This window comes from Pteropus vampyrus, unplaced genomic scaffold (genome assembly GCF_000151845.1).
Source record: "Pteropus vampyrus isolate Shadow unplaced genomic scaffold, Pvam_2.0 Scaffold304, whole genome shotgun sequence".
Lineage (NCBI taxonomy): Eukaryota > Metazoa > Chordata > Mammalia > Chiroptera > Pteropodidae > Pteropus > Pteropus vampyrus.
This window is the reverse complement of record NW_011889085.1, coordinates 614,812-640,586: the sequence shown is the minus strand read 5'-3', so window position 1 is coordinate 640,586 and position 25,775 is coordinate 614,812. Positions and strand designations below refer to the sequence as shown.

The 25,775-nt window shown below is 52.8% G+C and overlaps 1 protein-coding gene across 3 annotated transcripts in view; it reads right to left on the bottom strand.

Annotated features, from left to right (window-relative positions):
- Positions 1-8,299: 8,299 nt before the first annotated feature.
- UHMK1 (U2AF homology motif kinase 1) overlaps positions 8,300-25,775 on the bottom strand; it is a 20,227-nt gene continuing 2,751 nt past the window's right edge. Inside the window, exons 3-9 of one of the 3 annotated variants that reach the window (XM_023521471.1) lie at positions 25,599-25,702; positions 24,862-25,053; positions 22,871-22,965; positions 20,039-20,115; positions 19,796-19,894; positions 17,844-17,932; positions 8,300-14,621 (exon numbers count right to left, since the gene is read on the bottom strand). In XM_023521471.1, coding sequence (XP_023377239.1) covers positions 14,475-14,621; positions 17,844-17,932; positions 19,796-19,894; positions 20,039-20,115; positions 22,871-22,965; positions 24,862-25,053; positions 25,599-25,702 — 803 coding nt within the window. In that variant the 3' untranslated portion in view covers positions 8,300-14,474. Of the gene's footprint in view, positions 14,622-17,843; positions 17,933-19,795; positions 19,895-20,038; positions 20,116-22,870; positions 22,966-24,861; positions 25,054-25,598; positions 25,765-25,775 lie in introns of all 3 variants that reach the window. The other 2 variants (XM_023521472.1, XM_011377033.2) reach the window with 2 other exon arrangements.

Sequence of the window (25,775 nt, the reverse complement as noted above, 5' to 3'; positions counted from 1 at the left end):
CTGTTTCGTGCTATTTTAGGTCCCAAGAGGTGAGGCCAGGCACATATACTTTTGCACAAACAGGCACAAAAGAGGACAGGACCTGCAAGCACGGGGATTGGGTAAACCGAGGCAGTGAGAGCGCGCTGGTGAGCGAGCCCGGGGTCAGCTCTGCGACTGTGGACCTCATCTCCTTGGGCCTCCCTGCGGTGCACGAAACGTGGAGGCCTGGGCGACCCGCCACGGCCACTGCAGGGCCCATGTTTATAACCGCCTATCGTGCACCGTCAAGCCGGTCATAGAACCTTGTGCGCAGGTGCATGCTCGGGACTCCGCCCTTAGAAGCTGTGTTTACGTGTAAGGTTGTGTTGGACTTTGCAGTTTTGCAAGAAGTCCAGTGTGCTGAAATACCATTAGATTTAACATTACACATCAAGAATCAGGCATCCAGGTGCCTTTCATGAGTGCCACATTTCCTTTTCATTTCCTTTATCAATTGCAAAATCACCCACACAGCGCTGGGACCCTTAGTGATGGGGAGCCAGTGGAAGACAGTTGCTTTCTAAAACTATACCGACGGTGATTGTCCTACACTGCCACTCCTTGGCAAAGAAATATATGAGGGCTTAGACTCAAAGTCACAGTTCAACCCTTACAGGCTGTGTGTCATTTAGCCTCTCTAAACCTAACTGCCTCATTTATAAAGCGAGGATAATACCTACTTCACATGGGTGCAGTAAAAATGTTATGAGGGGTCTGAGACCACACACTGGGCTACCGTCATTCTGTAATTCTTAGATGAGTGAATGAGTAAGGAGCAAAATCGTTATTAAAGATTTAAAATCGTTTACAGAAAGAAAAAAAAACAAAAAACTAGGGCCCAGCACAAGTGTTTTCCATGAACTATTATAAAATCAAGTTTTTACTTTTACTTTTTGATAAATTTCTTTTTCTAGTTACGAGGCCTAAGAAAGGCTTTCATCTCATCTTGCCAGATAAATATCCAGACACTTTTACACTGAAGAGTTATTTCTGTCCTTTAAAACGTTTTTTATATACAGTCTTTTAAGGGCTAATGGCAGAGAGCCGGGCGTGAATGCTCACTCATCCACAGTAATTTAACATCAGACTCAAGATGCCAACCAGTGCAAGCAGACAAGAGGAATCGGAAGAGGCTTAAGAATTAGAAAAGAAAAAGTAGAAATATTCTGATTTTCAAATGACATGAGAATGTACCTGGAAAACCCTACAAAATCAGTAAGACTAACTTCAACTACGATAATCAATGATGAGACCAAATCAGAGATTTCAACAGGGTAGCAGGCTGTGCGATGAACAGACTGAAGTCAGGAGTTTTCATATATGCAAACAATAACTGCTTAGAGAACATGATGGTAGAGGAAATCCCATTTACGACAACAACAAAGAAAATTAATTAGGTATAAATCTAACACAAAATGTGCAAAACATGTGTGAGGAACACTGTAAAATGCTCCTACCCGAAAACCACAAAAGATACTTGATCACATGGAAAAACACCCCTTGCTAATTTATAAATTACAGTCCTTGTTAAATTATAAATTTATAAATGGTTTAACCAAGTTGATTCTAAAGTGGACTTGGATAAAGAAACATGACAGAATGGCTAGGAAAACACTGACAGAGATGCTGCACTGAGAAGCCTACCTACCAGATATTAAAATCAGCTATGGAGCCTCTGTCCTTAGAGTGATGTGGCACCAGCGCACAAACAAACAGTCTAGTGGAACAGACCAGAAACGTCCAAAAGAGCCCCAAGGGGTGGACGTAAAGTGAGCATCGCAAACTACTGGAGAAAAAAAAATCCGCTTTTTTAATAAAATGGGAAAATGGGGACAACTTGGAACAAGATAGAACCAGATCCATACTTCATACCATTCACACGAATAAACTCCAAATACACCAGAGATCGAAGTGTAAAACAGGAAGCCACACGAGCACTAGAAGCAAGCATGGGATAGTATACACCTGTCCCCCCAAAAGGGACTGATAGGAACTTACAGGGAGTAACTTTCAGGATGTATCGTTAAAAGAGAAAAGGAAATTACCAGCTAGTACACATAAGCGAAAGACGGGGAAATTACAAAGATAGACCTCCCTCTGTTTATTTGGGCGGGGGTCGGGGTGGGGGGGGAGTAAAAATAAACCAGGAAAGATAAGCCAGACAGCAGGGAGGCCGCTGACCTACAGGGTCGGAGGAGCGGGCACCGCCCTTTCCCTAAATACAGCCTTGGGTCCAGTTTTGACTTCTGGAACCATGTTGATGTTTTACATATTCAAAAAATGACATAAAATCATCAAAGCAAGAGATCGAACCCTGAAATAGAAATTAAACAGGAGCAAATCGACCTCACTGTACCTTAATGTAGCTTCTCCCAAAAGACACCTGGGGGACGACCCCAAGTGACTTTGGAACACAGTTTTTTTTTTGTTTTTTTTTTACAGTTTTACTGAGGCTGTCTTAAAATAAAGCACAGAGATGGAGAAGCTGATGATGTCTGACATGTGAATACACCCGTGAGCGCAGAACGTTAACTATGCCTCAATCTAAAGACAAAAGGAAATACAAACAAACATTAAACTCTAGGCAGCAGCAGTTTGGCTTTGTGCAGCAGGATCGTTAGCGATTCCGGGACGAGTTTGCGAACAAGTGACTGAATGGGTCCAAGATGGGGGAAGAGGCTGTCTCCTGCCAGGGAGGAAACTGCAGACACGCCAGGGGACAGGCTCGCGCCCCCTCTGGAGTGGCACATCGCAGCTGCAGTCACAGTGTGAGTTCGTGGTTCTTCATCTAGGTTCAGAAGTAGACACAGCTGTGCGTGTGTGGGGGGAGAGACGTGTATATTTGGGAGGGGAACACTAGCAATTAGTAAAGGGTGTGCGGAACTTCTTTCTCCTGCTGAGATTTCTCTGCAAGGTTGAACTGGGTAAAAAATGACCTAACGCCGCTGAGGGTGGAGTCTTCGCTGTCGGCCCCAACATGAGTGTGCATCCTGAACCCACGGAGACACGGCTGTGACAGTCGACAGAGCAGTTTGCCTGTCCCAGGCCTCGTGCCTGCTGGTGCCCAGTGGGAACGCCGCATCGTCACCCAGGAGTTTTAATGCTGCCCGCAGTGCTGTTTACGGTGGCAGCCGTGCCCCGCCCCCCACCCCGGGACAGGAATAATGACAAAAGTGCTTCTCTGAGTGTCACCCTCCAGCTGGAAGCAGTGAGGGAGACGGGCACCGGTGTGCAGATGCCAGGAGCCGCGAGGCTCGTGGCCCTCACACGTCGGTGCTGGGGTCGGCCTGCTCTCCCGAGGGCAAACTGGCCGTCGTCAGCGCTCAGTGCAGAAGGAAAAAAGGTGCGTTGGACGTGTGGTTGCTGGGCTGTCCGGTGCCAGGCCTGTGACGGGCAGCGCGGCGGCCCAGGGCGTGTCCTCAGGGACTTTCCAGAGCAAAGTGAAGACGGACGGGGCTCCTTCTTCAAGCCGATGGCCACTGTGCCGCAGGGGCTGCCAGGGTTTCGGCTCGGCGGGGAGAGACTCGAGGGGTGGGAAACCTCCCCACAGGACAGGCCGCCACGCTGGTGAGTCACGAGGGGAGGGACGGCCTCCGTCTCGCAGAGCGGGCTGTGTCCCCGGGCGACGCCGTCGCTGTTGCCACCCTCCGCCGCCTCAGGTAAGAAACCGGGAACGGGTGCTCAGGGAGGAGCCGGAAGGGAGCCCCGGCCGGAGGTGGCACTGCACCAGCTGTGACCTCTGAAGCGCGGGACGGGAATGGCCGCCGGAGGGTACACACCTCCTGGCGTGATTTCAAAAGAGAAACGACCTCGTCCTGTGACGTGGACGGGCCCACGCGACGAGACGAGAGCTGTGAGGTGGGGGGCGATCGCCCCAGCTCCCTGAGCTTCACGCTCTTCATCTGCGACGCCGAGACAACAGCGCCACGTGCCCGACAGCTGGAGGGCAAACCAAGAGGAAGGGCCGCAGGGCACACGGTGCGTTCGAGGACGTCGGCCGAGTACACGACGAGGGGAAAGAGGGAAGGAAGAAGGGAGACGGAGCGTCCCTGCCGAGGAGCGGTCACCGCGGCACGCGAACCCGGAGCCCGTGGGGGCACGTGACAGAGGCCTCGCTGTGCCCTTAGCGACCACGAGATTCCAGTGAGTTTTGTACCCTACTGGATGCTTTTCTCTGAATTTGCTAGAGTGAAAATCATTTGCTAACTTGGAGACTCGGTGTCACTTCACATCCAAGAGGGCGTGCTCGCTCTGCTGCGCTCCTGAGCCCCCACCAGTGACGATCCTCGCGGTTGCCTACAGCGAGCGGAGTGAGCGAGGCCACTGCAGAGTCCCCGTCACTGTCCCGAACGTGAGGGCCTCGAGTGCGTCAGGGCCGGGCCACCTCCCGGAGCGCACACGGCCACCCGTCAGCTCCTGAGGTCACCGTTTGCCGGGGGCGAGCGGGCGGTGGCGTCCTGTCGCCAGCGTTCCCGGACACAGGGTCCTCCCTCTCCCAGGGGCCAGCTGACCTAACAGCTCACCGCCCCTCCCACACCCCAAACTTTCTGAAGCTCAGGGTGTGTTTCAAAATATTGTGAAATAACAGAAACACCCTTTCGGGATGTTTCTCTCAGAGCGCAGCCCCCCAAAACCGACGACATGGCAGTCTCCCCCAGATCCGTGGCTTTCATTTCCACGGTTTCGGTTACCTGCTGTCAAAAATAGTAAATGGAAAATTCCAGAAATAAACAATTCGCGTCTCACACCATGGGCTGTGTGAGGGCTCTGACGAAATGCCTCCCCAGGATGTGACTCATCCCTCTGTCCAGCGCGCCCAGCCCGTTAGCCACTTGGCAGCCGTCTTGGGCGGTGCCTCAGCGCTTGAGTTCACCTCACCCTCATTTGACTTAGTGATGGTCCCAACGCACAGAGGCAGTGACGCCCGCAAGCCAGACGTGGCGGCAGCCAGAAGCCGCGAGGCACTTCCTTCAAGCACAGAGCAGGCACACGGAGGCCTGGGGGCTGCCTGTGGCTCTGGCACCCCCGGGATGAGGGGGCCACTGTGACCTCGGAGGCACACCAGAAGCAGGGATGATGCGGGGGGTGCGCAGTGCGGTGCCTGCAGACACCTAGCCCTGGGCTCCGGAGGGAGCACGTTTGTGGCGGGGACAGTGGCTCCAGTCCCGCGACAGTGCTGTCGGCGACAGGTGTCTGGTCCACCTCCTGCAACCCAGAGATAAGAGGACAGACCCTCCCCCACGTGAAGGGGTTCGCCGAGGGGCAGACAGGCACGGAGGAAGCAGAGGCAGGGGCACAGCCAGCCATCGGTGCCCTGGAATTCGGTCCTGGGTCAGTGTTCCGTGCCGCCCTCGGGAGCCCACAGGGGTCTCCCTGACGCACAGCAGTGCTGCCTCTGGGGGGACCCCCCCAACCTGTGACTTAGCCCGGGGGCTGACTACGCAGCAGCCAGCGCCACACGCACCTGGGGATGGGCTTCCTCGCCTGCCTGGCCGTGGTTCAGCCACCGTGTCCGCTTGGCGGGGTGACAGTCACAGCACAGCCTCGGCTCTGCTGGAGGACAGAATATTTAAGTTTATTGTGCAGTGTATCTCTTATGCTTGTCAACTAAATATGAATGACACACACAAGGGATCATGGCTGGAGACACCGCCTATCACCTACTCCTTCCTTGTGAATCCACAGAGGAAACTCGCTTTGTTTTCCGGTGGTATCTTTAAATACGGGGATGACGAAAACAGGTGTCACCTCCACGGAACCTCAGGTGCAGCAGCAAGTGCCTCAGCCTCTCTGTCCCAGGCTCCTTGCTGCAGCTGGCCCGTCCCTTCACATTAACAGAAGGCAGACGCGGCAGCGCCGTCTGGCCCGGCAGCAAAACCGAACCACAGAAACGCAGCCTCCAAACGGCCCTGGGTTCCCAGGGCTGCCGCATTCTCCTGTCATGACGGCTCAGGTCACAGGCGAGGACAGGGCCCCTGCAGGCAGAGTGTGAGACTGTGGCCTCGCACACTGTCCCTCAGGGCCCCCCTCCGGGGACCAGTGTCCAGGCACTCAGAGCAGCCGCTGACGCAGAGTGAGCTTCTCTGTGCCTTGGCTAAAGACCCACCCCAGGGAATGGCTTGCAGGACCCCTCCCCTGGAGTGGGGGGTGTGGGTGAGATGAGCGCCTCGCTCCTGGCGAAGGTGGCAAAGGTGACAGGATGTCCCTCTCACTGACAGAAGAGACGGCTGCCCCTGCGAACTGCTCCCGGGGCGGCCGCGTCAAGGAGCCTCACGCTCCCCTGGATGCTGGGAGCGGCGCCACCAGCAACAGATGAGGGACTCGAGGTTTGCCGTCCTACAGGACCGGTGTGGGCCTGGAAGTGGGACCCGCTCCAGGCCAGGGTGCTGCCCAGCCGACACCGGGTGCTGTCCACGGACCCGAAGCAGAGGCCCGGGCAGCCCGCCTGGTGGGGAAACAGCCCCTCCCACTGGTCTGCCTTCAGACGCGTGGCTTCACACAGACACTGTGTGTGTCTAGTCCACCCGCCCTGCCATGCTCCCGGGCGACGTCACACCTTGCTCTCCAACCTCTGTAGTCACCCTCTCCGCGGATGAGGTCACCTTCTCTGAGGATGAGGTCATGCTTGCTTCTCCTTCACTGAGAAAACAAACGAGAACACGCATGAGTTCCCACAGATGCACCCGTCCCCCTGGACCTGCACCGTCTCTCAGCTCTGAGAGCCTGGAATAAACAGCCGAGGTCCCGTCCTTGTACCTGTGAGCTGGGCCCCATCCTGTCACGCCCGCTAAAGGACATCGCCCCGGCATGTTACTGAGCTCAGACCGTGTCCCAGAGCAGCAGGGGCCCTGCTGCGGTTTATAAACCCTCTCTGTCCTCCTACCACGTGGAAAGATGGCTCATGCCACAGCCGCACACCCACGGGCAACGCCCCTTGGCTGTAAGGTCAGTGTGGTGGGCCGAGCTGCCCCTGCAGACCGACACTGTGCATGTTGGCGCTGAGACGCCTTTCTTACCTTCCGTCAGTAATGGAGTAAATAAAATTCAAAACCCAGAAATGTTTCTAAAAGTTTTAAATGTTTTATTATACAAGTCTTACGAACATTAAAATTTGGGATGTACAGCGGAGGAAAGGAAGACAGAAAAGGCAGCAAGAAGAGGGAATTCCCCGCGGCTGCTCCAGGAACAGCTCCTGCCACAGCTTGACTTCCAACCACCCTACTGGCCCACCGACCCCGGGGAGCACGCGGGGCCTGCTCCTGAGGGACCCGGCTTCCTGCAGCCGCGCCCAGCCCTGCTGGGTGCACATCTCACCTGCAAGTTTCACATTAGATGCTCCGGGCTTGCCGAGCAGCACGTGGCCGTTCCAGCGGTCACCCGTGACTTATGACTGCGCCTGGCCATGAGGCTGCGTGTGAGAGATTCTGGAGTCCTCTCTCGAAGGAAAATAACCTGGCTCAGGTGCTCTAGCGCACGGCTGGACGCGGAAGCAAGCGTAATGGCGGTGCTGTCTCCGACAGACTGAATGTCCAGCCGTGCAGGACCGGGCCTCCCAGGTGACCGCCCGCTCTCACCTGAGACGCAGCTCCACCTCCGATACGCACCGCCCCCTCCCACAGCTGCCGCGTCCTTGCTACGCAGCAGGAGCCCCTTGCGTCTGGTCGGACGAGTATGTTCCGACACACGATGCACTTCACCGCTGTGTGCCTGGCGTCAAGCGCACAGGTCAGTGCGGCGTCCTGGTCACAGAGCCTTCCGCCCGGCTCTCCCCAGCTCGGGGTGACACTGGATTCGGCTGGCGTTCAAACAAACACCCTTCAATGATCACTTTCCTTTGCACTGACCTGAGTATTTTTATTTCACACATGAGGACATTGAAGCGCACACGAAGACAGTATGTGTGATTTGTAAAGCACACGTGTAGCTACGTAACGTGCACACTGTGGGAAAACGGGCTTCTGCAAGCGGTTTAATACCCACCTGCCGCGACTCTGCCATGCTCTCGCCTGGGTCATACACCGAGTTATTAAAAACCGCAGAATAATGGAGAGAACTACAAATGACACAAATCACCCCATGTTTTTAAACTAGAAACCTGCTTGGCAAGTCTAATGCACTCCTGTTGGCAAGGACGCGCGGGTCCGGGCTGCTCGGATGCACGCTGCCAGCAGGAGAAGGCGAGAAATCCACTTCCTGACCCTCAGGGCCATGTGATCTGCCAAAGTAAGTGAACTTTGACCGGAATAAGCACAGAAGGAGTTGAAATAAAAAGCCATTCTTTTCATTTTAAGCTTTATTGTATCACCCTTATCAAACACACATCAGGAAGCGAATCGACAGTGCATCTTATGGTTGTCAGTTTACAGCAAAACTGAACAAGGCAATTGTGTTTACAAGAAGTTTTCAGCAAAAACTATACACAATACAGTCAACTGAAACGCAGTGTCCGTACTTTTTAGGTATACAGGAAAGTGGAAAATAAAAAGTTCTTTGCTACTCAGGAAGAAAAACCATTTTAACAGACGAGTAGAAATCAGGTTCAGGAATTCGAGAAGAGAGCTTCTTGGTGCTGATACACAGCCACACTTACAGTCCCACTTAGTTACCGAACTCACACACAATCAGACGTCACTGAGACCGGGTGACCGAGCGCCAAGGAAGGCCAAGACCACGTGCCACTAACACCACCGGCAGCGACATAAGGCCGTGCTCACCAGGGAACACTTCTGTGGCTCCGAGGCGAAGGCGGCCCACGGGAGAGGGGACCCCTCACGCCTGGCTCTGGTTTGAGTGAGCAGCCTCGCTTTTCTAAGCAACCGTCCTGAGCAAACGCACAGCGACTACAGGTCACCAAGGGGAGCAGCAGCAGCTTTTAACGCTCACAGCCACCTGCCCCTGCGCTGCTGCAGGAAGCCATGCCGTGAACATCTACCAGTCACAGCTGGGTCACACGCGTGGTCAAGACAACAAAGACGGCCACTCTTTGGGGAAGAGGCCCTCCCGCCCCAGAAGGGACGCTGTGGAGAGCCTGTAAAGGGACGCTGAGTTACGATTCCCAAGTCAGAACTAAGAATGAAAGCAGATCCTGCTGGCAGACGTGACGGCGCCCGAGCCCGCGGAGGGGCTTGGGGTTCTCCACAGATGTGTGGCTTTGCCTCCTCTCGCCGTGCCACATAGACACTGCTCACCTCCACAGGTGCCAGCTGCAGCTGTACAGCTAGGGCACCGAGGCCACCGCCGTGCCCAAGGGCAAAGGGACACGCGGGACAGCCAGCCCCAGGCTCTTTCTCATCCTCGATCTGCACGAGTGCTGATGTACACCAATACACCAAAGCTGGAGTCCAAATATTTATTTTTAAAAATCAGGCCAAGTTGAATATGGATATTTAATTTGGTTCCATTCACTCTCAAAACAATTTTCTGGGTAAACAATTATAAGGAATGTGTAGGAAAAGCAATGTTTCTACGCTATAGGCACCAAACCTGGATTTAAAACGATAATCATTTTCAGATGGTAAACTACGTGGAAGCTTACCGCTACCAGCAAGGGAGCATCTCTTCCCCACTCGCTCTGCTTTGGTCCTGGACTTTCTCTCCGCGCTCTCACGCTGGGCAGCCTTCTAACTGCCGTGCTGGTAAAACACGCGGCCAAAGGGAAGCCCCGTGGGGTCGGGGTGCAGGTGCGCACGACCCAGGAGGCCTCGCCACGCCGCCTCCTGCACACGCGCCGCCCCACGTCAATGGCTAAGGGGAGGCCCCGGGGTGGAAAGTGACTACAGAGGGTTCTCCTGCTAACGAGTCCGACGTTCGCACAAGGTTTCTCAAAAAAGAAACAGAAAAAATTAACAATTCTAGTTTGGATTTTTCCTTTTTTCTTTTCCCCAGAATGTGACTTATTTCCATTATATAAAGCAGAGTACCACAATGAGCTCTTTTCTGCACAAGGATTAATGGTCATGCAAGGAAAATAAGACAGAACACTTCTTTTTGCCTTGAAATTAAAATACTATAAACCTAGGTCATAAAACATGCATAGCCTTCAAAAGAGCCATCGCTTTTCTTCGGGATACTGTGACGGCTACTCTGTTTAATGGGAAATGACACTCGGGCAATCGCTGGACAAGTTTCCCATAAATCCCAGCAGGGTGCCACAAACACAAGTGCCATGATTATGATGACTCTAAAAAGCACAAATAGAGCAAATCTAAACACAGAAGCAGTGTAAGAACAACAAGGTGCTGAGCTGTCAGAAACGAACAGAAGCTTCTCGTCGGGAGAACAAAGGCTGTGCAAACGACGCGTCTCACACCCTGACGGTCACTTTGATGGCCACCGAGACAATACAAAACTTCCTAAATGCTCTGTGGTCTATATTTTTCACAGCCCGTGTCTCCTATAAAATTGCAGCAAAAATAGTTAAAACTGTTTTACCTTCTTCCTAAATACCCATAGTTCTTGTCATCTGCACGCCACTGTGTGACTCTACTGGTCATCATGCCATTTAAATAACAGTGAAAAACATAAAACACTAGGGAGGGCGTGGCTAAGACAACAAACATGATATATTCTGTGGTATTAGGTAAAAAGAAGCTAGAACAAAGCAAAACAAAACCTGTAAAATTCTGGGTTCTCCAGAAACTCAGGTGCCACGTCCCTGTCACTCATCCAGGACACTGCCGCCCCGGCTGAGTGCTGTGTGGTAGAGACTCAGGCCATCCGTCTGCCGTGCGCGCTGGCATCACGCCAACTTGGAAAGACTGGCCCCAAGTGGAGGGGGCTCACTGAGCACCTGAAGAAATGAAATTCTTCTGAGCTGATCGTGATACGAGCAAGGCTTGACAAGAAGTAAACTGTCACAGACTGACGGGACTTGAAGGAGGAGCCGGACATGGGACATGGGACCGGACCCAGGAGGGGTATCCGGCTCCGCCAGGGAACTCCGGCCTCCAGCACATCAGATGCAGTATTGGGGAGTAAGTGTAAACAATCACACACACAGACACACGGACACACACAGGTAAACCAAGGAAATTTTGGACTTTTATACTGTGTGAGCCAACCCAAAAATTATTTCAAGGAAAAGGCAGAAGTGCAATTAATTATCAGCATTTGGGACGTTGTCACCCAAACAAGCTTTACTGTTTTTCAGGAAACACAAGGCACTGGCTTAAACCTGACACCTGCTCAGCCACACCTGTGTCATGTGACCCCGCCGGCACCCTAACCTGAGCAAAGCCACCCTGCACACCTCGCCCAGAAACCATGTGGTCACGGCCAGCCACCATGATGCTGATTCTCGCTAAACTGCAAAAAATGGAATGCGTCACGCTGGCAAGCACGGCTGATAGCGGACAGGAAGACAGGTCTCAGCGGCTAGAGTCACAAAGCAAGGCCTAAGAAGAAAGTGAAGCCAAAATGTCAGCGGCCTGCATCTGGTGAACAGTCAAGCAAGCTGGAGCCAGCATCTGAGTGTGTCGCTCATTCCAGCAAAGGAATTGGGCCCTTCCCAAGTGCAAGCCATGCATGTGACATGGACACAAGCCGTAGGCCAGTTTCTCTCCACCTTCCTCCATCTGGCAGAACTCCCTAAAGTAAGTTTGCTCAAAGGTTAAGATAAACTACAGCAAGATCCATCTAGGAGGTGGGTTAAGTCGCCCTAAAGATTCGGCGAATGCCTGCTCAGCGCGTCCCGGCGCCCAGCCGCAGGGCACCGGTGAGGGAGCCAGGAGAGCAAGAGGCAGGGCAAGCGAAGCAGGGTCGCACCCTCCACCCGGAAGCAGCCGCGGCCCTGGCTCACGCGGAGCAGAGAGGGGGTTTCTCTAAAGAGAGGCTGTGGTGTTGGCCCTGAACACGCGGGGCACCCAGTGCCAATGCTGCAATCCCTTACTGCCAGAGGGTACGTCCGTTATTCCTTTCAAACGCAGCGAGCAGTCCCCTTCAGCAAGTGCTAGCCCGTGTCCGCTCCCCCGGCACACGGCCTCAGCGTTTCGAGGGGCTACCCAGTCACTGCCTGCAAGCAGCTTTCCAAACACCCAAGCTGTCCCACAATCGTTCCCACGCCTCTCCTGGGCAAAAACATTCGACAACACCACGGAACAACACAGAGGGGGGAGAGGGGAGGAAGCACAGGTATTGACTTAGGAAAAGAAAAACTACCTGAGATAAAATCTGCCCAAAGGGTAAGGGTTTAAAGAAAATTTCTAGGTTCTTAATAATGTCAAAGAATCTTAACCTCTGTGTATATTCATCCTAAAAGAATCATGAAAATTGCACCTCTCGATAATATTTGGTTCAGGTTTAAGAGAGATCCAGATCAATCTGAAAAGAGGGAGAGAGAATCTGCGGATGTCTCATCTTTGGTAATAACGGGTAAGAGCTATAAAATAAAATAACTGATATCACAGGAGGCATCTCTACAATTCTGTGGCTTTAAGTTCAGCACACGGGCACCGAGGCTCATCAGTCTCTGCCTCCGCTCCCTTCAAACCTAGCTAGTGCCTCCTGTAGTGAAGTTCCACAACGGCACACACTGCGTGTAGGTTTGAACGTGACGCCACAAGAAGATGAGCAGACTGCTGTGCAATTCAGCACAGAGATGCCAGCCATGTGCCGCATCACCCAGCCGAGACGTCGCCTGCACAAGATCTGTAAGGACTTCGGTTTCGGCAGGAGCCAGGGGAATGAGAAAGGTACACGTGCTGACCTCGCAGCCGCAAGAGGAGGCTGCTGGCTCTCTGCGCCGTCAGAGTGCACGGCAGGCTGGCGCCTCCGGTCACCGTGGAAGCCGCTGCCTGGGACACGCTGCAGGACAGCCTCGTCTCCGCACACTGGTTATGTTCTTCCAACGTTTACATGAAAACGAACTAGCTAGTCAAGCTCTGAAAGGGCCAAAATGAAAACTAATAGTTCTTCCTTTTAAGGACACGTATTAGAAGCTTCCTATATCAATTCCCTTGGGGACCACATCACAAGCCTTCTGGCAATTCATAAATCAGCCTCCTTATATCAGATTTGGCTTCCTAATAAATGTTAAAGAAGAGTCCTAAATAATTTGATAACTGTAAATAACTAAAATGTCAAATGGTGACTGTTAAATAGGATAAAATAATCCATCTTCTAAAACGTAGGCTTCTATCTGGGCTCTCCGTCACCCGCATGGCACGCACAGGCCAGATTACGTGATGAGGCTTCCGGCAGAGCAAAATATAGAAGACTTTTCCTTTAGGAAAAAAATAAATAGAAATTTCATCTAGGTAAGGAAACCAGAAAAAGTTTATAATTTGTACCCAACATTTCGTATTGTCAGTGCTTTGTAAAGATCTAAGTTTTAAGTCTTTGGAGACCATCCACTGTGAGGCGCGAGGAAGCACGCTCGCCTGTGACAGTGACCCCAGGCTCACCTGTGTGGTCAGGGACATGTCAAGGTAAAGAATTCTTCCCGAGTTTTCCTTCCTTTCTACTTGCACCTTATCACAGCCACACCCTTCTCAACTCCGGCCTTCGCCAGAGCGCAGGGCACACTGGTCCCGCAGCGTCTCTCCAGCTAAGGACACAGGTGAGGCGGGGCGGGGGTGGGGGCAGAGAGAGGGTGAGATCGGAAGAATCCTGGCCACCCACCCTTTGCCTGTTCTTTCTCCTCCCTTCACGGAGCTGCTCCTCTCTGTGACCCGCTCCAAGTTCCCGCCGCAGCAGGTAACACTGCACCTCGGGCGTCTCACGAAGTCCCGGGAGACTCAGTGCGGGACGAGCCCACGCGGGGCCTGGAGCGGACAGCCGAACAGGCCAATCAGCCAGCGGGACATCTCCTCCCCTCCCCTGCCCGCTTCAGCCGAGCCCTGTCTAGACTCGCTCACCCTCAGCTCAGGAATGCGTTTTCTCTGTACTCTCCGTGGGACAGACGACGCTGAGGACGCATGCCCTAAACCTCACAGGCACGACACGGGCGGGGAAGCTATCCAGAGTCACTGGAAGTACACTGATCCAAGTGTTCCGTCACACCTGCAACTCACTCGAGCAAACATACCAGACATAAAAATTGTGCAAGATCAAGCATCAGCTTCCTACTTTAAAAGCCTTAATTAAAAAAAAAAAAAAAAGAGAGGCTCACTGCAGTGTCTGTGAAGGGGATTCGGGCTCCAGTACTCCCTTCACACGCGACTCGGGGCTGAGGACACGGTGGGCACCTGCCGCCGGATGACCCCAGACGGCGCCTGCCTCGGTGCCAGCGGGGAAGAGCCCGACACCGGAAGTGGCAGCGTGTGGCGACGTGGCAGGGCCGGGACGGGCACCCCCCGCTTTGTGAGCGCACGGACACCTGCCGTCTGTCCCACACTGGGGAGCAGTGCCGCCGATCTGAGCGGCTGCCGCGCGTCCGCGGGATGAAGTAACTGTACAAGGTCGTCCGTGTAGAGCAGCGTCCCTGGGAAGTGGCGGGGCAGGACGCCGGAGCTGGCTCAGAGCAGGGTCTGGTACAGGTAGCCCCGCCTGTAGGCGCTCAGCGGGTAGAAGGTGGCCACCACGAACTTCCCGTCGAACAGCCGGCCCGTCAGCAGCCTCTGTGCAGCTTTGGAGTCGCCGGCATTTGCGTACTCCACGAAGACCTGTGCGGGGACAGAGAGAGTGAGGTGGCTTCGTGGCCACGCAGGCCATTCCAGAGCAGCCCTGTCCCCTGCCAGCTAGACCGACGCTGCCCCGGCAGGGCGAGGCACGGCCTGGGTCTCGGGGCATCCGTGCCACTGGCCGGGATGGCAGTTTGGGGCAGCAGGATGCAGAACACGTCTGTGGAGCTCAGCCAGTTCCGGAAACCCAGCAAGAGCACGCTGAGTGACAGCACCCGGCTCCCCCGAGGCCACCCAGGGGTGTTGAGCAGAGCCCTAGGCCGCCGAGGGCAGGTCAGAAACAGGACAGGGACACTGCTGGTGCGGCTCCCTGAGCAGGGACGTAGACTTCAGTGACCGGGAGCCCCGAGGCGCTGGGCGAGGCCTAGGTGGCCGGGCAGTGACCATCAGGGGCGAGTGAGGAGGCCTAAGGCGCGGCAGGATCAGAAGGCAAGCGGGCAGTTCAGGGCTGTGTGGGCTCGCGGAGCGGCGGGGCACTGTGACCTGTAGGGCAGGCTGAGGACATGGCTCCTGACAGATCTCTTGTGGCCCTACTGACCGTCGGCACAGAGGGCCCTCCCGGGCACTGACTTGGCGGGGACATAAAGCTTGCGTGTTTTGTACCAAACAGCCTGAAATGCTTCTCAAGCGTAGGGACAGGCCGGCCCCACGTGGCCGCGGCACCTGAGGCCCGTCGGTCACTCCTGTGGACGTGTGTTCTGGTTCAGGACGTCAGGCGCACCACAGGGAGTTCAGGGCAGTGTGCCCTGCAGACCATCAGGCTAGCCTGGGAGCCTGCCATATCCCAGTGTGCAGCGCTGGGGGGACAGGTGGGTGGCTGACTGACTGGCATGTCACCTGTGCCCTCGGAACTGAGATGCTGTGAATGGGAGGGGCCTACTGTCCGTCCACAGATACTGCTCCCGTCAGAAGAAAGCCCTCCCGACCACAGGACACTCTGCTTCTCACAGGACACTCAGCTCCGTGACAGTCTCCCAGGACCACGTCAGAGGGCACTGTTGACCAAGGCGTTGTCAGGCAGTGTGACTGTGAAGGACTTTTAAAACGGGATCTCCCTTCCTCAGCCACAGAGCACCATGCCCGCTGGTGACTGCTCACCATGCACGCGAACGTTGGGTCAAGGCCAGCGTAGGACGCCAGGCCCAGGGCGCGTGGCCTGTGTGGGTGAGCGATTCGCGTGGGCTGCGACGCGGGGCAATGAGGGTCTCGCCTCTGCCACTCATGATGACTTATAGCCACATGCTACACCTGAGGACAAGCAGACGGCACCGAGGGCTAGAAACGACCTTTTTACACCTGCGTCAAGGGCAATGGTGCCCTCAGCCACTCCACCCACCCCAGCTGAGATGGGGGCCTCCCGAGCGGCCGGAGCAGCACCGCCCGTCAGGCCGCGATTCCAAGCCCGCCGCTGACGTCTGCGTGATGTCAGTCCGTGCGCTTCACCTACGCTGGTGAAGACCCGCACTGCCCAACTACCCCGCCCAACGCAGTCCAGCCGGCGCGAGCTCGCCCTCCTCAGCCAGCGAGTACGTAGCTCACGTCTCCTCTTGCACAAAGCGAAGAACAACACGCGAAGCGTGGGGCCCGCTCGTCTCCAGCCGCAGCTTTCTCGTTGAACGCGAAAGGAAAATTAGAAGCCGCCGCCGGGAGCACAGCGAAGCTGCCTCCGGCTTTTTCGCCGATTCTTAATCCCTGCCAAACCCAGCCCCGCCGGCCACCGCACGAGCCGGTGTGCTCCCTCTCGCTGCACGTGTCACAGGGAACTACCGCCTTGCACACCCGGCCGTCACTAACCAACGGAAGAGCAGCTATCCTTACGGCCCTCTGAGGTCAAACTGACACCAGGGCCACAGCACACACCTCGAGCGTGGTCTGTGAGACGCACCTGTCATCTGGGTGCACTCCAGGGGTCTTGGCCACCGACCACGGGGCTTGGGTGGAATATGCAAGTGGAGATCGGCTTCGGCCGCCGAGCCGCCTTCGCCCGTTCACACACAGATGCGTGCGGACGCTTCTGGGCTCGGCACAGCAGCGCTGGGCCACCCCCTCCCCCGCAGCGTTCCCCGGGCCTCCCCCCGGCCCCGCTCCTGTCGCACTTGACCCCGAGGGCAACATCCAGTTGGACCTGCCTCGTCTCAAAGGCCCAGCCACCCCTCACCTCTGGGACCCCCCTTTCTGCCCCCCCAGTCACACCTGCCGCTCCCCACTCCTTGGGATGGAACCCCGGTCTACCCCGCCCCCAGCACTCAGCACTCCACACCATCTGTCTGGGACAAGCGCGACGAACACTGGGGTAAACGCGGAGCGAGGACCCAGCCCGTTCCTGACGCTGAGGGAGGGGAGATGCTACTGCTGCTGGATCACCGAGGGACTAACGTTTCTTTCATTTTTTTTCAGTTGCCAAAATCTTTTATAACATTGAACCATAAGATAAAATAATAATCCATAATCAGAGGTGATTTCGGCCGACAGGGAACACCTGGCAGTGTCTAGAGACATCTCGGTTGCCACACCGAGGGGGGCCTCTAGTTGGGGGAGGCCAGAAAGGCGCTGAGCCCCCCGCCTGTGCACAACAGCCCCAGAAGGGGCCACATCAGCAGTGCGAGGCTGGACCCCCGAGACAGAGAAAAACGATACCGTTTCCCACTAGACAAACGGAACGTTTAAGATTTATCTTCTTTGCCTCATGATTTAATTTAAAATCGGAAAATTTCTACAGAAAACTCTGTGACCCCAGTTTTAGCCCATACATTTTACAGGTGAAAAAACTAAGATAAAGGTCACAAAGCTGCCCACGCTGGCACTGCGCTCAGACTGCAGGGCCAACGCAGCGCGATTCCCTCCTCCGAATCCATGAGAATCAGAACATAACCCAAGCGGTTTCCCAGCTCCACTTAACTAGAAAAAACTGGGCCAAAATATTTCTGTAGCCGAACCTGACCTAAATCAGCATATGATTCAGCGGGTGTCACTATTCACAAAGGCTCAAAGGCAGAACAATACTTCTTAAAACATAAATGCTAAATGATAAAGAAAAATGCACGCGTGTCACAGAACTCTCGGGAGAAACTGAAAAGAAAAACACCCACGCCGAAAACTCCATCACCAGCAGCGCCGTTTCTGGGCGCCCCCACCCCCCCAGCCTCAGAACGCCCGCGGACCTGGAATGAGCCCTGGGTGGTTCTGGAACCGGAGTGCGCCTACCTGCCCTCTGCCGGGGTTCTCCTTCGGCACGAGCAGCGACACCACGGGCCCGTACTTCTGACACTCCTCCTTCACGTCCTCGACGACATCTGGTTGTCAGAACACAGACAGTAACCACCCGGACGCAATGAGCGAGCCTTCGTTATCCGAAACGTTTAACCGTCGAAGAATTCGGAAATCCCTACCTAAGTAACGGGATCGTTTTCTACACCTTCTGAAATTAAGCTTAATATAAATTCAGCATTTAATATCTTTTTATATTTTAAATTCAACATTTTGAGTAGCTAATATGTCCAAATGAGTTAAAATTCAAAATCCAAAGAAAAAATAATAATAATAAAATAAAAAAAGAGCCCTGCTCCCATTCCCAGGGTCCACTCCATCCCTCTGAAGGCAGCGGTCATTACCAGCGTCTCCGGGGCCTTTCCGTAACGTCATAGGCTTCCACACGCCGGCGTGGGCACGTACACTTTCGTGAAACATCCCAGCCTTGCTTTTTGTTAACACTATCGTTAAGACCTTTCAAGACTGCCATACGATTCTTCCACTTGCTTCTACAGCTGTGCAGTAGTTCGCTCTATGAATGGTCAATTTTTTCACACGACCCCTCCTGCTAGTGATTAAACTATCTCCAAACTCTGCCACAATAAACACTGTACTAGAAGTGAAACCGTGTCCTATTTCACGTGCGTACTCTTTCAAATAAGCGGCGTCCTGGAATAAGAGGCTGAAGACACAACTGTCACGGACCCAAAGAAATAACGTCTGTTTCATCTGTCAAATAGCCACACAAAGCTCAGGGGCATAAGACGACTCACACGTACAAGGAGCTGCGGTGAAGGCAGCCTTGTCGGCAACGGTGCGACTGTCCACAGGGAAAACGTCAGTATCCGGCAAGCGTTTCTAAGGCTGGTCCCGGTCAGACCACGCACCGCTCCGCCTCCGGAGGCCCTTACTGAACCACAAGCCTGAGTACGACACCCCCTTCAGAGCTGGACCGGCTCCCACAGCGTGCAGCAGAGCAGGGACCCAACTGCCGGCCGCCAACCTCTCCTGCACGGCCTCCACCGCTGCTAGCCCCGGGTCCGCTCCGAACGCGTTTAGCCACCTGGTCCCAGGGCTCTGCGCTCCGGCTGCCTCACCAGCTCTCACTGACTGCCCCCAGGGAACACCCTGAGACGAGCAAGCCACATGCTGCCCCCTCCCACCGCTCTGCGCTGTCCGTCAGCAGAGAAGCCACACGGGTCCTCAGACTGGCAAAGCGACCCTCGTCAACCCCCTCCGGTCATCAAACTGTAGCCGTCCACATAACAGTCCCCGCCGCGCCAAAGACGAGGTCCGATCACACAGGGGCAAGTACACAGCTAGGATTCAGTGAGCAGGTCTTGAATGAATAAGAGCAAAAAGGAGAAATAAAGGCTAGGGCATGACCAGGACGGACAGAAAGCAGCTGCTAGGAAATGAATCTTTGTTCATTCGGGAGAGTTTACAGGCGGGGGAGCCGAGGGGCCCTTGGCCGGCTCGGCCTGCTTTAACGGAACGCAGACTGAGGGGCTTAAAGGGCAGCCATGCAGTTTTCAAGAGCTGAGGCTGAAGCCCAAGATCAAGGCGCCAGCAGACTCGGTGTCTGGTATGGCCGGCCACCTCCCGGCCAGGGGCTCAGGCGGCGGATAGCTCCGCCTCCTCACCTCCCATAAGCACCCTGACCCCGCCGTGGGGCCTGGGCCTCGCGACCCCACCCAACCCATGGCCTCCAGAAGCTCCAGCTCCAGCCACTCTCGACTCGGGAACAGGGCTTTGCCGCAGGAATGTGGGGGGCGTCTACAGCAGGAATCACAAGGCGAGCGTGTTTCGGAACCCATGCAGTCAGCGCCCTCACTGCAGACACCAGGACGGTGGGAGACTGAGTGATGCGTCTACGCCAGACTAGCTCGGACGCCCGCAGCACTGACCTTCATACTCCTCCTCGTTCTCGAGATAATCGCCGTCCAGCACGTTGAGCAGCCTCAGCACTGGGGTGGGGAGCATCACCAGGTCCTCGATGTGCGGGGCTGGTGGCACAGCAGGACACGGTTAGAGGTCTGCCCCCGAGTCCACGGGTGCGCCTGGGCAGAGGAGCCTGGGGCTACACGTGGTTCTGATGTCTCATCGGACTGTCCAGCGACCGAGGAGAAACAGAGCCGTGTGCAACTTACCGAACGGAATGCTGAAGAACGGGCTGCACAGCGCCATCTCAGCGGGGATCCGTCTGCCCGGGTCGTCGTGAAGCATGCTAAACCAGAGAGAGAGCGGCCTCACTGCTACTGTCGGGTCTTTTGAAAACGTAACCATTAAAGACGATCAAACTAAGTGTTCATCACAGCATTAGTTACATTACTGACTTACTGAGCCATTCAGCTACGAAAAATGTAAATGCTATTTATGAGCAAACGGTTCAATAAACCATGATCCATATCTAGCACATATTATATTTTAACTTAAAATGTTTTTAATTAATAAATACAACATGAGAAAGTGATCCACATTTCATAACATTAAGTGAAAAAAACTAGAGGAATCCAATTAAAAAAAGACGAAGACAGTAGTGACTTGACTTTTGAATCTTGTCGAAACAGAGCGACTTGACAGCAAAATCAAAAACCCATAGACAGCATCTACAACACAACTAGGAAACCCCAATAAATGCCAAAATACAAGAGGCTCGGGATAAGCCACCAGCAGTAGTGAGGCTTGCTCCGTATCGGCACCTCTGTGCAAGGAAGCACAGTAAAGCAAGTCACTCTGATGAACCAGAGCAAAGAATAACCCAGAATAGGTGGGCATGACAGAGAGAGGGGGACGGGGAGGGAAAGACGGAGAGAGGGAAGGAGGGAGAAAAGGAGGGATGGAGGGAGGGTGGGCGCGCAAGCATCAGACAGCAAGCAAGCCCCCGAAGGCACTGTGACCCGCCAAGGCCACCTGGCAGGGCTCTGGTTCATCACAGAAAGGTCAGGTTCAGTCTCAGGATAAAAGCTGTAATGAATTGCAATATATCACATGTATATCAAATATATTTAAATCTGTTATTCACGATACTTTGAATTTTCAAAAAGGGGATGATCCCCTTTGGATGACAGGGGTTCACCTCATGATGAAAACGAGCAGAGAATCAAGCACTTCGTTGCAGTTAACCAAATGAGGAACAAGTGACAGTAAGAATCGTACTGCCCACAGCCCCTGACACAGTCACCGAGTAGTAACAGCTGCCAACACATGAACCAGAGATGGCTATGCTGTGTGCTTTATAAAAGAACACAATATCATCTATAGTCCTGCAAAAAAAATTTAAATCAATCCCTCTATATACAAATATCAATTTATAAGAAATAAACAGAAAAATATGTTAAGCTATACCACGATAACACAATCAACAAAATTCAGACTGTGGACAACTAGACTGAGCCAACAGCCCAGGCTGATCAACAAACAAAGGGGGGAGGGAGGAGATGTAAAGGTACTTTTTAGATTAACAGAGACTTAAAGGGAATTTTTTCAGTGCTTAGGGATTAACACGGAGGTAATAAACTATAACGAAAATGAGGAAGCACCCAGCATAAAGCCCAGGAAGGGGTTGCTCTTAGAATGGAGACATGGCGGGCTTTGGGAGGACTTCGCAGTCGTGTTTTGTGAGCTAAATGGTGGACAGAGCGTTCCTGAGGGGTCCCCAAGCTGCACACTGTTCTCGGGGCCTGTGTTTTATTCCACAGTTAAAGAAAAAAAAAAAAAAAGTTAAATAATTGCTTGCACACACAACAAAATAAACAGAGGAAGACAGAAAAGAAATACACTGAGTGCTAACACTAGCCACTGGGTTTATAATTTTAATTTTCCTTGTCACTATTTTCTGTAGTATTAGTATTTACTATTAATTAGTCGTATAATAAGAAAAAAGTTATTATAAAAATATAACAAAATCAATACTAGAACTCATATCATTTGCCTTCCAAGCAAATCCATTATGTCTTTTTCTCATAGTTTTAAAGTTTAGTTGGCAGACGGTAGTACACTGGTCTCAGGCGTACAGAATCCATGAGATAACCTTATTGCCTCTTTTCAATGTAAAATGTAACACGATAGCTAACGTCAATCAGATACTAACAGCTATTTGAATCGGATTTGTCTCTCTCACACACTCAAGTCCAAGTAAAACTGGTAAGATGTAAGTTTCATGGACTGTGACGTTAATTTCTGGCTTGATATTCTGTTGCCGTTTGTCAGATGTTATCACTGGGGACAGGGGAAGGACAGACCTCTCTGCAACATTTTCAAGTTCCTGTGACTCTCTAATCATACAAAATAAAAAGTAAAAAAAAAAAAAAAAAAGCAAAAAAACTAAGTAGAAGATTTATAGGGCCAACGTGCCAAACAAACAAGAACACTCTGACTTGATCAAGAGACCCGCCCTTTTGCAGTACACTATTTTCTTCACTTCTAGCCCATGCTAGAAACGTGAAAAATCATCTATCTGATAATGCACGTCATTTATTTTAAAATATCAATTGTGACTGGACTTACTCAGAAATCAGAAACATTGTTTCTGTCCTCAGAGTTTTCAATGACAATTATTTAAAGTACAATACGTAATTACCTTATTTTAAACATTTTTTTTTTTTGGTGGTCCAAAGCACACTTAGTCATTAGTTAATTAATACTCTCTTTAAAAACCTATTCTGGATCAAGTCTACAGAACTGCCAGAGCAGCAGAAGCCGAAGACACAGCGGCCCATCCCCCATCTTCCCCAGAGTAAACAGTGGCCACGAAGTGCCTGACAAGAGCCTGACACCTGGCGTTTACCACGAACAAAAGACATTCCTCTGAATGAAAATTTAAGTAAAATGCCTTGATCGCACTACTCATAAAAGATGTAAAGTAAGATTTTCACTTCTAAGGGAGCAAAACTTCCACTGGATCAAGCCAACCAGCAACAACAGCATAAACCCAGTCAGTAAAAAGGAAAGTCACAAAGCGCAGACTGCACGTACAGTACCTTTTGATAAGGTCTCTCAGGTGATAGGCTGGAATCGCGGCATTCACCACGGCTTTACTGGCGAATATGTGGTCAATGACAGCAGAGCTGTTTGCCTGGAAAGGAGGAGAGCATTCCTCTGGTCATTCGACTCGGTAGTATCTGCTGAGTACCAAGCTCATGGCACTAACTGTTCAGGAAGCAAAGTGCACCAGAAAACACGCTCTCCTGAGCCGTACGGCCTCAGCCGAGGAGGTGACACACAGAGTGGTCCGCCTCCAGAGAAGAGGGACGCCTTCTCTGTTGTCGGCACCCGCGCAGTGCCTGGCCCTCCACGAGCACTCGCTGGGTGAATGAAGACGCGAAAGCCAAAGCGCCACGTGAAAATGCAGCTGAATGCAAAGCGAGAGGAGGGACGGTGCTGGGCGAGTCAGTCGGCCTCCACCTGGTTTTCAGGAACAAACAGAACACCCTACCGGAGATGAGGCAGTATTTAAACACTGCATTCGTTACATTGTTCATACTCTAAACCCCGTGGCATGCGGCATTTTCTCTGAGTCCTACGGAAGTGTGCAGCGAGTAAAAAGACCCGCCACCACCATCGTCACTGACGTGCACGGAACGCATTCCCCGGGGCGCATGCGACGCTGAGAACCAGGCACCGCTGCTGCTTCCACATCAGCGGTCTCACGAGACGTATGCTGCCACTATGACCACTTTACAGAAAGTACGCCAGGATTTAGTAAACCCAAATAACTCGGTAAGAGCCTACGCCTCACTCACTTGGCAATGCTGCCTCCATAGAAAGTGACAAAATACCGAATGACTTTTCAACTAGGGGCGAATCCTTGGGGACCCCATTAATAACTGTCATGCCTGCAAATTTCACCAAAAAGTGCCTGACTGCGGCCTGGCTCTGATGGACTCTGGCCCGAGCAGATTCCAACGGGCTCCCAGACGGCCGAAGCTAACAGGGAGCTGGTGCGCGTGGCACTCGGCCTCCTGCCTGGTGGGAGCACCGACAACAAATGATGCTGGTTTTACTCACACGGCAGGATTTTTTTTGCCAAAAGCAAGCATTCGGTACACCCACCGGCTACGGAGGCATTTCTTCCAGGAGCTGCTACACTACAAACCGATGACTAAGGGTTTAAAAAAAAATAAAACTGTATGGGACAACAGCCACACACTAACTACATACTAGACGCTCAAAAACCACTTGTTGAACATCAGAGCCGATAATAATTCCTAAAAACTGCATTAATTGTTGAGCCTACTGAAGGACACTGATGTCATCACGACATTAAAGCCCCGGAACACGTTTAGAGCACAGTGCGGCTAATCCCTAACTCATGAACGGATGAAGAGCTCACTCGGAGCTCAGCGCCTGTGACCCCACAGAAGCAAGGTCAGCAGATTCACCGGAGACAGAGGACTAGGAAGCGACGTGGGGCTGTGGACGGAGCAGAGCAGCGGGACAGCATCCGAGGCCCAGGCCTGGACGCCCCTCCCGCATCATGGCCCAGATCGAGTGTTTTCACAGATCTGTGCCTCCGGGCGTTCACTGTAACAGGACAACCAACATCCACTCTCCCCATCCTCACAGGGCTGTTGGGAGAATCTGATGAGGCTGTGCAGTTAAAATCACCTTAAGTCTAAAGCATGAACTGTGAAACATTACACGAAGAATATCATTTAACTTAGACTGCTGCATTATTTTAGAACGTAGTAAAACTAAATTACTAAACAAAAGAAATCACTCCTGCTTCTTCGGGAAAAGACATTCAAACATTTTTATCAAGCTTATCCATGCCAGGCCTCCGGCGACAAATAGTGAGCCTGCAATGCTCACTCGCATCTGCAGCCATGGGTGTGAGTGGCCTGTGAGGGACTGTAACGCAGGACAAGGGGCACGGAGGAGATGGAGCAGTGGCCTCAACGAGAACCGCCGTAAGCCAAGTTCCCTGACACTGGGGTTGCGATCCCCGAAGCAAAGCGCTGGGGCAAGTTACCTTCCATTCCTGAGATCTGACTGTATGTTTCAGTTTCATTCCTGAGAACATTTCCAGTAAAATGATTCCTAGGCTCCACAGATCGACAGCTGAGGTACATTCTGTGTCACTCTGCAGGCCAGCCTGGGCCAAGCAATTTTGCAGTTCTGCTTCCGGAGCCCGATACCCGTCTGTCTGAATATACTTCACATCCTAAAGAAGATGAGTAAATATTACAACCAGTAGAAAACTGCTCAGTTTCCATCCAACTTCTAGTCCTCAGCTATCACGATTCTGCAGTTCATGAACTGGGCAGTTCTCATAGGCAAGCTGGGCACCTTCCACGCAGCTATGCGTTTCTTTGGACAGTCTCTTGCCTGTTAGGCACTGAGGATGAACAAAGACACTGTGCAAAGAGCTGACAAACCGAGGGAAGGGTTTGCCAGAACTGACACACGTGTTTTCCTATGAGCCCCAACACTAAAGACACCGTAACAGTAATTCGGCAAGGAACCCAATGCTCAAAGAATACAAAAGCATTCTGTGTAGGTGGAGTACTCTTAACAGTCCCAGAGCTCTCCTGGAGTTCACCAGTTCCCCGACCTGACCGAAACGCATGTCCTTTTCCACATGGTGGCACTGACATTCTTTTTATTGCTTCGTCTGCAGGTACTTCTGTATTGCAGGTAGCAACATCTCTTAAGCCTCTACTAAGCCACCTCTGCTTTTAAATATATTTGGCTTAGACCATTTCTTACCTGATTGCCTTCTTTGAAGCTGAGTCCAAAGTCGATGAGTTTAAAGCATTCATTCTCTGCACTCCACAGTATGTTACGTGGTTTGAGGTCTGCATGCACATAACCCTCATGGTGAAGAAAAGCAAGGGCCTCCAGCACGTCTCTGGCACAGTGCTGTATCATCCACATGGAGCAACC